The 12,266-nt window shown below is 34.0% G+C and overlaps 2 protein-coding genes across 8 annotated transcripts; both read left to right on the top strand.

The window, feature by feature from the left end:
* Positions 1–438: 438 nt before the first annotated feature.
* Positions 439–4,974, top strand: ATERDJ3A (DNAJ heat shock N-terminal domain-containing protein). 7 transcript variants are annotated; one of them, XR_002692774.2, is made up of 8 exons: positions 439–612; positions 919–974; positions 1,575–1,648; positions 1,925–2,472; positions 2,561–2,902; positions 3,066–3,419; positions 3,745–4,184; positions 4,403–4,974. XR_002692774.2 is itself a non-coding variant. In XM_089762883.1 (8 exons), exons 3-8 carry the CDS (start codon positions 1,183–1,185, stop codon positions 4,030–4,032), a joined length of 1,641 nt encoding a protein of 546 aa, XP_089619009.1. In that variant the 5' UTR covers positions 439–612; positions 919–974; positions 1,127–1,182; the 3' UTR covers positions 4,033–4,385. The 7 variants fall into 7 exon arrangements, 3 of the variants coding, with proteins under 3 accessions (XP_089619009.1, XP_022767787.2, XP_089619011.1); XR_002692775.2 differs by lacking the exon at positions 4,403–4,974 and adding an exon at positions 4,311–4,385; XM_089762883.1 differs by lacking the exon at positions 4,403–4,974 and adding an exon at positions 1,127–1,217 and having other exon boundaries at positions 3,745–4,385.
* A 1,951-nt stretch (positions 4,975–6,925) lies between these two features.
* Positions 6,926–9,639, top strand: LOC111312073 (pyruvate decarboxylase 2-like). Its single transcript, XM_022912053.2, has 6 exons — positions 6,926–7,611; positions 7,708–7,871; positions 7,976–8,626; positions 8,755–8,872; positions 8,995–9,183; positions 9,279–9,639. The coding sequence occupies exons 1-6, from the start codon at positions 7,087–7,089 to the stop codon at positions 9,447–9,449; spliced, it is 1,818 nt and encodes a 605-aa protein (XP_022767788.2). The 5' UTR covers positions 6,926–7,086; the 3' UTR covers positions 9,450–9,639.
* The last annotated feature ends 2,627 nt before the right edge of the window (positions 9,640–12,266 follow it).

A 12,266-nucleotide genomic window follows, 5' to 3' on the forward strand; every position in this document is an offset into this window, starting at 1 on the left:
ATGAAATTATAATGAGTTTATTTTTAAAAAGATTAGATATGATTTGGAATTATGTATTTATGTTTGTTAAAGGTATTAGAGATAAATTATTTATATATACATTTGAAACAAAATCATTTGATCGTTTTGGATGGAATTATGCCAACGGATTTTTTTTTTTTTTAACCAAAAGATGGCAAAAACGTTAAAATAGAGAGCCTGATAATAGTGCCCAAAGAGGCCAAGACTTCAAAACACGAACAGCCCGAAAGAGAACACACGTACACGTCAGCAGAGATGATGCGTTCCGTTTTGCGCGCGGTCTGAAATCCTATTGGTCAGAGCGCGTGGGAGCACATTCAAACGCCACGTGCACAGAAGTCCTTGGGACCCGAACCATCCGGAAGTTTTCCGATTCCCCGCGAGCCTATTTATTTTGCAACCGTCATACCCCTCCTCGTTCATTCATGCAACCGATACTCCAATTCAAAAATCAAGATTCATAACTCAAGAAAAATCCCCACCAGCGTTTCAGGTTTTGCGAAGATGAAAATTCGATCGCCATTGTCCTTTGCGCTTATATCAATGCTATTAGTTTTATACGGAGAAGCCAAAACTATTGATCCTTACAAGGTAATGAACTTTGGCCCCCTTCTAATTTCTGCTCTATTTCCTCAGTTCACTTCAATTTTCCCATATTATGATTTATGAGTCGTTTTTTTGGAAGTGCTTTAACGGGTAATCGTGAAATCTAAAGATATGCACTTCTAAATTGCAAAGAAGGAATTGTTGTAGAGATTTGTTAAAAGCTTTAGAGAAGCGTTTAGGAGATGAAGGATGAGCTTGAGCTCTCAATGAGAGACAAGAATATGTAGCATATTGCACATTCTTGGGTTCTTCAGTGTAAAAATTTTTATAATTAATTTTCTTGATCCTCAGGTGCTTGGCGTGGAGAAGAACGCGAGTCAAAGAGAGATTCAGAAAGCTTTTCACAAGTATGTTTTACTGTGAATTCTCATTTATTATGAAAACTTCGAATACATTCCTTGGTGATCTAGGTTCTGAATTTGTCATTTTTTTTCTTTCTTGATGTGTTTATGACACTGTAACATACATCATTTGAATGGCGGCCTTGATCAAATTGCAGTGCACAATAAAAGAGCCACAAAGTGTGTCAAAGTTTTTTACCATTCTAGATGAAGCATGCCCACTGTTATTTGCTTTGAAACGGAAAGAAGGTTATACCATTTTAATTAATTTGATTTGCTATAAATATGCAATGAATTAAATGCCTTTTTCTGTTGAATGAGAAATGTTTAATTTGTGGCATTACCTTATGGTATTCCTCCTTTTCATTCTTCTTTCTTTCAGTACATATTTCTTTTGCCATTTACTTGCACCTCAAAATGTTTCTTATTGCCATTTAAAAAAAAAAAGAGGAAATTCTATTATAGTACCCTTTTTTTGGATTTGTGTTGATCTCTTTTAATACATGCATGCTTCTGCATATTCATATATAATCATGTAACCTCCAACACATGCACACATGTTTCATTGTTTTTCCCTGCTCATTTTGCTTGAATTGTATTTGATAGGCTCTCTCTTAAATACCATCCTGACAAGAACAAAAGTAAAGCTGCACAAGAGAAGTTTTCTGAGATCAACAATGGTATTCTTAACTTCTTAATTGTTGTCCTCTTTTCTTTTTGCTGCACTTTCTCTCATATCTATTCTTTCATTCTTTCTCTTTTTCTTCCCTGAATTAGGAAGTATAGTCTTGAATCTATATGGTTCCTGAGCATATTGCCCAGATGTGAAATTATTAACTAATTTATCAATATAAGAACAGGATTGGGGTTATTGGACCTTTTAATTTTTGTGCTGTTATTGTTGTGGTTTTTGTTTGTTATTAAGAGATCTAATTCATCCCTTCTTGTTTGATCAGCATATGACATCTTATCAGATGAACAAAAGAGAAAAAATTATGATATGTATGGGGATGAAAAAGGTGCTCCTGGATTTGATGCTGGCCACCCTGGGGATCATGGTGGATATACTTACTTCACTAGCGGTGGACCTGGACAAAGTGAGTTTACATCTGGACCAGGTGGATGGCAGCATATGGGTGGGCAGGGAAGTTCCCAGACTTTCTCATTTTCCTTTGGTGGCGCTGGTGGGTCAAACACATTTGGTAGCCGTGGCCGACCAAGTTCCTTTGGTTTTGATATTGATGATATTTTCTCTGGCTTCTTTGGGGGTGGTATGAAAGATCAGGGTCAATTTGGTGGTTTCAGTGGTTCGAGCAGTTCTCAGTCTCAATCTGGGAGTTCACCTAAGAGCTCCAGAACCTTAAATTCTGAGGTCTTTAGAAAAGAAATAGCTGACCAAGGGATGACTTGGCTTTTGTTATCTTATACACCATCATTGCAGGGGAAACAATATTATGAATCTATCATAGAGGAGGTGGCCAGTTTATTGGAAGGAGCTATAAAGGTAATGTTGCATTTTTAAATATTTCTATAACATGTATTTGCTAATCAATGCTTCAGATATCTTACCTTTCTTTTGGTCTCTTCAACAGGTTGGAAACATAAATTGTGAAATTGAGTCGTCTTTCTGTAAGGATCTTGGTATGCATCCTGGGAGAGCACCAAGGTTGTTTGTTTATTCATACAAAGGAAGTGAGAGGGGTTCTCTGGAAGAATACAAGGGTGATTTGATTGCTAAGAATGTCAAAACATTTTGCCAAGATCATTTACCAAGGTTTTCAAGAAGGATTAGCCTAAATCATTTTGTCATGTCTTCTAGTAATGTCGAAAAATACCCAAGGGTGATACTTCTTTCTACGAAAAAAGATACACCAGTTATTTGGCGTGTTCTCAGTGGCTTGTATCATAAAAGATACACTTTCTACGATGCAGAGGTATGTTTTCAAGATCTTAGTATGTGGAAAATTTTTTTATACCTGTGAAAATTTGGTGCTTCGAAACCTTATTTGAATTAGAAACATGCCTGCTCTATTCAATTTTGTGCCTGGAAAGGAATTGATTTCCTATTCAATTCAGGCTCTTTCACTATTTATGTAGGTTCAAGATGTTTCTGATCCAGCCGTGAAGAAGTTAGGGGTTGATGCACTTCCAGCTATAATTGGGTGGCTGTCCAACGGAGAGAAGCACATCCTGAAATCTGGTATTTCAGTAAAGGATTTGAAGTCTGCAATCAAACAACTCAGTATGATGCTTGATAGTTTTGAGAAGAAGAATAAAAAGGCAGCTTCTTTTCAGACAAGCGAAAAGCAGACAGATGCCACAGAGAGACAATTACCTTTGTTGACAGTGTCAAACTTTGATTCTCTTTGTGGGGATAAAACTCCTGTCTGTATTATAGGTGCATTCCGATCATCCAGAGCTAGGGAGAAGCTGGAGTCCCTTTTATCTAAGGTGAGAAAAATTCCTCTCTTCAAAGAGAAGACTGTCAATTGATGAAAAATAACTGAAAAGGTGCAAGAGGAATGTTTTAGTTTCTAGATATGTTAATATTGTCCTGTTTAATTATAGAGTACTGGGTATGTTTTGATGATGATTTTATGTGTTTCTCTTTTTACTTTGCAATATGAACACACTAGTTGATGGTGAATCATGTAGATACCACCATTATCACCATATTGAAAGTTTGGATTGGAGATTGCTTACTTAAATGTCAAATGGCCCTTCTGATATATCATACATGAATTCAGTTTTCTTGTTGCATGATATGTACTTTCAGGTTTCTCAGAAATCACTATCAAGGAGCCTGAATGTGGCATCTGGTTCTAGGGATTCTGTATCCTATATCCTCTTGGATGCTACCAAGCAACCATCATTTATAAGTGTGTTTGATAAATCTGGATTCAAATCATCAGATAACTTCCTTGTGGCCTACAAACCTCGGAAGGGGAAGTTTGCAGCATTTACAGGTGACATGACCATGGAAGAGGTAGAGAAATTCATAAGCTCTGTTCTTAATGGAGATGTAAAATTTACCAGGACAAGGCAGAATCCTATACTCAAGTGAACCAGTCAATGGTTATGAACTCAGATTCTGGTTTTGTATACCATGTACAGAGTGTAGAGTCATTGCATCATCAGAACTCGTAATGCCACCTTGGGTGGTGTTCTTCCATCATATTCGTTTTATGGGTTGAGGAGCATCTGCATCATGAAAAGGTAGATTACAGAGGCATTGCTTGAATCTGGGCTGGAAAATCCCGGACCCATGGCACATTTTTTTCATATTGTTATAGTAATTTATCTTTTGACTTGTCAATGTAAATTCTGACCTTTTCTCAACAGGCACTAACATTTGACAGTATAGAAACAAGAAAATCAAGATTTCAAGGTTTTAAGTGACATTAAAATTTTTGGTTCCTTGTTTACTGTGTCAGCCCTTGGAAGTGAAGTTGATGCTTTTTGGTATATTGGTGGTCTTCTGCTTTTTGTGTCAAGAGTCAGAACACAAACAATTCCAACATTGCTTCCTCGCATTTGGTAACTTTTCCACCTTGTCCTTGCCTCGTGAAGTTGTCTCAGGATACTATTCCTAAAGCAAGACACTTCACAGCTTATCTTATCAATGGCTCACCCACCAAACTGACCATTGTTTCAGAAATTTACAGCTTTCTATTGGCTTCCTTCTTGCTTCATTCACTGCAGCTATGCAGCCACGCTTTGCATGCTAGATGTCGTTTTGAAATATCAAAATGGTTATTCTTGTTTTGGTACATTTTAACTTACCTAAAGCAAGAGACTTCACAGCTTATCTCATCAATGGCTCACCCACCAAATTGACCATTGTTTCAGAAATCTACAGCTTTCTATTGGCTTCCTTCTTGCTTCATTCACGGCAGATGTGCAGCCACGCTTTGCATGCTATATTTCCCTTTCAAATATCAAAATGGTTATACTTGTTTTGGTACATGGCAAAATGATTATTCAAGTAATTATTGTTTTATTATTATATACACTTTTCAGTTTTTCAATTGCACCAAACTTGGATTTTGGAAGTGAATTACGGGATTGTAAATTAATGGAAAAAAGGAAATACTAAAAAGAAAACAAATATACGAAATTTGCCTTTTCCGGTGTTAGAATTTTTTGATTTGGCACGCATAAACCCTATGGAAATAAATGAATAATGCAGATCTGAATAAGAATTTTCATATTTATTACTTACACTCTTCTAGTTGGGCAGCACAGATCTCTTCCATTGGCTGCCCTCCTTCCAATCACAGCACATGCTCGTGCTTCTTGCTGCGACAGCGTTATACAATGGCCACGTTTTGTGGCCACTCCACCCTCCACGTTTTACATTGTACCGTTTTCCTGTTTTTGTTCATGAATCATCACAAATCTTCATGTTCTTTTTCATGTTTAACCCTCTGATTTAAACAGATATTGGTTCTATTTATATCAGTATAAACATTATTAGTACTATTCTTAAACATAAAATTTTACAACCCATTTAAAGATATTAGACTTTAATACAAGCTTAAAGGTCGAATTTGATTTCAAATTCTCAGTACTTTTGCCTCTCTTATCTCATTTACATGCTTATAGTTTCACCAAATCATCAACACTGATCTTATAGATTGACTCGTTGAATTAGAATTCATTCGGTAGTGGAATGAAAAAGATTTCTACCGTGTTAAAATATTATTTTATAATTGAATTTTTCAATCACAAAACACAATTATAACACTATGAAAATCAGTTTATTGGCCAAATAAATACTTGATCAGTTTTTTTTTTTTTTTGACATTTTGATATAATTTAATTGATATATTGAATAAAAAATATATTTATGGAAAAAAATAATAGCATTACAAATCAATCCCCTTAAGACACTTGGTTGTAGAGTCCTGTTATGATTTTTGAAATGGAATTTCCTTTGTATGAACAAGCTTTTCAAATGGAAGAATTCCCAGCAATTCCTATGGCTTCCAAAAACCAGTGGATGAAATAAAAAACTTGTTTTGCTCCTGGTTTTTCAACCGAAATATGGAACCAAATCATTTACTGCATAGGATTCGGTCGGATACTATAGTTTTAATAAAAAAAAGAAGGGAGTGCTTTTTATGGGGGTTGGATTGGTTAACTGTCAATTCACGAGATCCAAAAGAGGCAAGTAGGACAGAAAAACAAAGTGGAGAACTAAATAAGTGCTGAAGCATTCAAAAACCATGGTACAGCTTAGCGACCGAAATTGCTATGTGTTTGACTGATGACGCTCTGATTCACGCCGCTTTTCTTCAGCACCACGAATCTTTTAACATGCCAACCGCCCTTGCATCCTTTGCCCGTTGACAATGCCCGTCGCCATACAAATCTATCCCTGATTAAATCTTGATCAGCGTAATTAACTATTATCTTACTATGTTTTCTCTGGGTGATCAAAATAAAAAATTATCATTTAATAGTTAAAATTAAATATGATATATATCTTTTAATATATAATAAAAAATTTACTAATTTTTTAATTGCATTTAGAAAATTAAAAAATTATAAACGTAAGTGAATATAATAATATAATGGAAGTAATGTGATGCATAATAATTATTATAAGCACACAAATTGAAATCGAATAATTAATTTTTATTGAAAATAATTATAATATTTGTTTCAGGGGTGTTTGTTGCGTCTACATATAACCTTTCTCGACGTTTGGAATTTGGATCCTTACAATTAAACAAGCGCGTGCTTCACACAGTTCTTGACCGACATTCTTTATAGTCTCTTCACAAAAAATCTCCGAAAAATTAATGTAATTTTGGTACGAGGGAAATGGGAATCCATAGAAAACAAACCTCCATTACGTCAATCAAAATATTATCACTAACAAAAACCGCCCGCAGTATCGTTTCCCACTCACTATCGTCCTTATAAATTCCTCCTTCATTTTTTTTCCTTTCACCAAAAAAAAAAAAGGAAAAAAACCCAACAACAAATTTCCCTATTTCGTTGAAAAAAAAAAGAAAAAGAAAACATCAAGCTTTTTCTCTCTTTTTCTCTAAGTTTGTCTCCGCCAGCTCTATTCTTGATTGCTAAAGCGGTGAAAAATCTCTTTTTTAAAATGGATATCAAGATTGGATCACTCGACACCTGTAAACCGACTTCCAACGACGTTGGCAGTCCACCAAAAAGCGCGGTTGCCACCCTTCAAAACTCCATTTCCCCCACCGTCATCAACTCCCCAGAAGCCACTATTGGCCGCCACTTAGCTAGACGGCTTGTTCAGATTGGAGTAACTAACGTTTTCTCTGTTCCAGGGGACTTTAACTTGACTTTGCTTGACCATTTGATAGCTGAGCCAGGGCTTAACTTGATTGGTTGCTGTAACGAACTCAACGCTGGATATGCAGCTGATGGTTACGCCAGGTCACGTGGCGTTGGCGCTTGCGTTGTGACGTTTACCGTTGGTGGACTCAGCGTTTTGAACGCGATCGCTGGTGCTTATAGTGAGAATCTGCCTCTTATTTGCATTGTGGGTGGACCAAACTCCAATGACTATGGAACTAACAGGATTCTTCACCATACTATCGGGTTGCCTGATTTTAGCCAAGAGCTTAGATGTTTCCAGACAGTTACTTGCTATCAAGTAATATTCTCTCTCTTTTCCACCTGTTTTTATAAATTTGCTGTTCTTTTGGTTTGATTTGGAGGATGATAAAAATGGGCCTTTGGTTTTTGCCAGGCTGTGGTGAATAACTTGGAGGATGCTCATGAATTGATCGATACAGCTATTTCAACTGCTTTGAAAGAATGCAAGCCTGTTTATATAAGCATCAGCTGCAACTTATCAGCAATTCCTCACCCTACTTTTAGCCGCGACCCTGTTCCGTTTTCACTCTCTCCAAAGTATATTTTTTTTAATCTTTTGCAAGTTTAGGATTATGCAGTGATTAGTTTTTACGTAGAGTAAATGTTCTTTTTTTTTTTTTTTTTTTTGTTAATGTGTGTAGATTGAGTAATAAGATGGGATTAGAGGCGGCTGTGGAGGCAACAGCAGAGTTATTGAACAAGGCGGTGAAACCCGTATTAGTAGGTGGACCAAAGCTGCGTGTTGCAAAGGCGTGCGAGGCTTTTGTTGAGCTGGTTGATGCTAGTGGTTATGCCCTGGCCGTGATGCCATCAGCTAAAGGGCTTGTCCCTGAGCATCATCCTCATTTCATTGGGACATATTGGGGTGCTGTTAGTACTGCTTTTTGTTCTGAGATCGTTGAATCTGCTGATGCTTACTTATTTGCTGGACCTATTTTCAATGACTATAGCTCTGTTGGGTACTCTCTGCTTCTTAAGAAAGAGAAGGCCATTATTGTGCAGCCTGATCGTGTAGTGGTTGCTAATGGGCCTGCATTTGGTTGTGTTTTGATGAAAGATTTCCTTAGAGAGCTTGCCAAGAGTCTCAAGCGCAATAATACTGCTTACGAGAATTACCATAGGATTTTTGTTCCTGAGGGGCATCCTTTGAAGTCAGCACCTAAAGAGCCTTTGAGGGTTAACGTTCTGTTTCAACATATACAGAAGATGCTCTCTAGTGAAACTGCTGTGATTGCTGAAACAGGGGATTCTTGGTTTAACTGCCAGAAACTGAAATTGCCTAGAGGATGTGGGTGAGTATTATGAGAATAAACACTTTTTAGCTTATTTTAATCCCAATTTAGACTGTGAATCAAGCAACAAAAGGAAAGAAAAAGGGCCAGGGTTTTGAATTTGACATTGAATTCGAATTGTTTTGCAGGTATGAATTCCAAATGCAGTATGGATCAATTGGCTGGTCAGTTGGTGCCACTCTTGGGTATGCACAGGCTGTTCCAGAGAAACGTGTAATTGCTTGCATTGGTGATGGTAGTTTCCAGGTACGCGTGGTCAATTTTGGCCTGTTGTTAAGATATTTTTGCGTGGGAAAAGAAGCTATAGAAAACCAGTTCACTAAGATTCATTCAGGTGTTTATAATATTCTTGGTGATTGGTTTAATAGGTGACCGCGCAAGATGTGTCAACAATGCTGCGATGCGGACAGAACACCATAATATTTCTGATAAACAATGGTGGTTACACCATTGAAGTTGAGATTCATGATGGACCATACAACGTGATAAAAAATTGGAACTACACTGGCTTAGTCGATGCAATTCATAATGGTGAAGGCAAGTGCTGGACAGCCAAGGTGAGTCAATTCAAACTTGGTACGTTGCTCCACCGTATCAAATCAAATCCTGATATAGGTGAATGCTGATTTCTATAAATTTGTTATTCTTTCAGGTTTTTTGTGAGGAAGAGCTCATTGAAGCAATTGATATGGCAACCGGAGCCAAGAAAGACTGCTTATGTTTTATTGAGGTGATAGCTCACAAGGATGATACTAGCAAAGAGCTGTTGGAGTGGGGCTCTAGGGTCTCTGCTGCCAATAGTCGTCCCCCAAATCCTCAGTAAACTCTTGGCGCTGCCTTCAGCAGGGAATTCTATTAGCTTTAACCTTTCAAGTACATGAGAATTTCTCGCATTACTGTGTGGATGAGTTAAATCTGTATTTTCAACATCTTGTGTAATCTGCGGAGTGCTAGCTGATGTTTGCGTACATTCGCTTTTAATTTCATTTCTAGTAATGAATGTTTTGGTTTCATTTCTCTTTGTTTTGGTTAATTTGATTATTAGTCAAGACTCGAGAGCGAGAGCGCAAAATTGACACGACAAGTAGGGACCAGTTGACATGATAAGGAGACCAAAAGGCGATTCGAAAATGTAGCGTGCGGCCGTTTTAAGGCACCTACGGATATTTTTGATAGATTGACCCTCCAAAAATCCCCCAAATGCTTTTGTTCTTTTCTCAGAAGATATTGGAAGGCAATTCCTAACGACCAAATAGGTTGCAGTGGATAGTTTAATAGGTTAAAATTTTTTTTTTTTATGAAAAAATTTTAAATTTCAATCTCATCGATTATTATTTATTAAAATTATTTTAAATATATAATTTATATTTATTTATTTTAAATTATTAAATATGATATTTTTATTTTTTATTTAAAAAATTAAAAAATTTATTTATTTTCAAATTTTTTCTTAAAAAAAAAAGAACGGCTGCAATGTGAGGTGCATTAAAAAGGTGTCATGAGGATGTGACTTGCCTTCTTAAGAAGCAGATTTTTTTGATTCTTTCTAACGTTGGGAATGAAGGAAAACTGATTATGTGGGTCATATCGAAAGATTAAAAGGCAAGGCTCTGGGTTGTCAGAATATAATAATGTTCCAATACAATCACATGTGGCCTCTTATTCAGTCAAAAAGACAGTGGCTGCACGATAATCTTTCATTCACCTCCAGATGTTTTCTTAGAACTAGTAAAATTTTCTTAGACTTTGACTTTTTCATAATTTCTGTTGTGCATATATTCAACGAGGAATATTGGTCAGACGTAATTATATTTTGGTATTTAAAATTTAAAAAATATATATAAATTGATATTTAAAAAATAAAATATATCATTTTTATTTTGAATTTTTATAAAATTGTATAATTTGCTCTTTAAAATTTAAAATTATATATTATGTTAATTTAAATTTTAGTCCCACCAATCTTATAACATTTGATAAATATTATCAAATTATGTATTAATCATATATATTATTAATATTTTTTTAATAAAAAATAAACAATATCTTTATTTAAACTATAAAAATTATCTAAGATCAATCAATATTATTTGTCCCATGGTATCACATAGTTGTTTACATAAAATAGTTTATATTTTTATTTAACAAATAACATGCATAAAATAAAATTATACTATTTAGATACCATATAAGCAAGTTAAATTAATAATATTATAATTTGAATTAAAATGATATATTATTTGAAAATTTAGGATGTAAATTTTATATTTTATTTATTTAAATATCAATTTATTTTTTTCAAAATTCAGATAAAAAATTTAATTAACTCTATTGCTAATATGGCTCCTGTTTTGACTACATCCAAGTGTTTGGGTTTCCAACTAAAGACGAGAACAAAGATTTCTAGTCCAGCTATATATAGTTTACCATTCCAGTAGAAACTGCCGACCCTTTGGAGTCAAGTCATTCTAGTTTAAATTTTAAACTGTAGAGAAGAAAATAGTTAAAAACTAGGAAGTAAGTCTCACTTCGATTGAGTACAAAATAATTTTATTCTAAATTAATGTTGAACAATTAAATAAACAGATATATATATTTATAATTAAACAAATTACAAATTTAACTGACAGATCTTACTGTTATATAAACAAGTAAGAACAATAAAAGTTAATATATACATAAGTAAAATTATTAAAATCAAACTCACGTTCTATGCTTCAAGTTTCCAATCCCACAACTCTAAAAAAGACTTCCACTTTATACATTAAGCAAGGTTCCATATATAATTGACTATTCTCAATGATAATTTGATTTAAATTGAACTTATAAAAAAAAAATCTTAATTGCAAGTTCGCAACTTTGAATCATAGCTACACAAAAAAATTTTAACATTATGCTAGGGGCATTTTATGTTCAAAGGGATAAGATAAATAATTTATTTTAAAGTGTGAGTCATCAGTCAAATGGGAGCAACTCTATCTTTTTGGTCCAAGTTGATATGTCGAGTCAACATGAAATTTTGAGATTAATGCCAGATCTTGAAATTTGATTTTAAAGGGGTAAAATAATAATATATATGATCTTAATTTTTTTTTTCATAAAATGAAACAAATGTATAAAAAATAAAAGACATAAAATAAATAATTATATTTAAAATTGTGAGTAATTATTTTAAATATATATAAATAAATCAATTGTTAAATAATATATTTTTATCAGAAATAAGAAAAATAAAACACACCATTAAATGAATAAAGTTAAAATTTTAAAATTATAAGTTAAAATACTTTATAATCTTTTCTAAAGTGCTTTCAATCTTAATTTTTATAAAAATCTACATGACAATAAAACAAGAGATTTAAAGTAGAATTATTGAAAATAAAAAATTATATGAGAAAGAGAAATTTTAGTCCCCAAAAGGAAAAGCAAAACATGTTTCAAGATTTCAATTCTGGTTGAATTAATATCGTTATAATATAATAAATTAATTTTAACTTTTTATAATAATGAAATGAAAATAATAATCACGATACTAAATTAAATTAAAAATAAATTTTAAATTCAATAAATAAATTATCTAAACCAATTAAAAGAATATTAAAAGAAATTGGGGAAAGGGATGTGAGTGCAAATTCCCAGA

Source organism: Durio zibethinus, chromosome 1 (genome assembly GCF_047325235.1).
Source record: "Durio zibethinus cultivar Kanyao isolate XHJ-2024 chromosome 1, ASM4732523v1, whole genome shotgun sequence".
In the NCBI taxonomy this organism is placed as follows: Eukaryota; Viridiplantae; Streptophyta; class Magnoliopsida; order Malvales; family Malvaceae; genus Durio; species Durio zibethinus.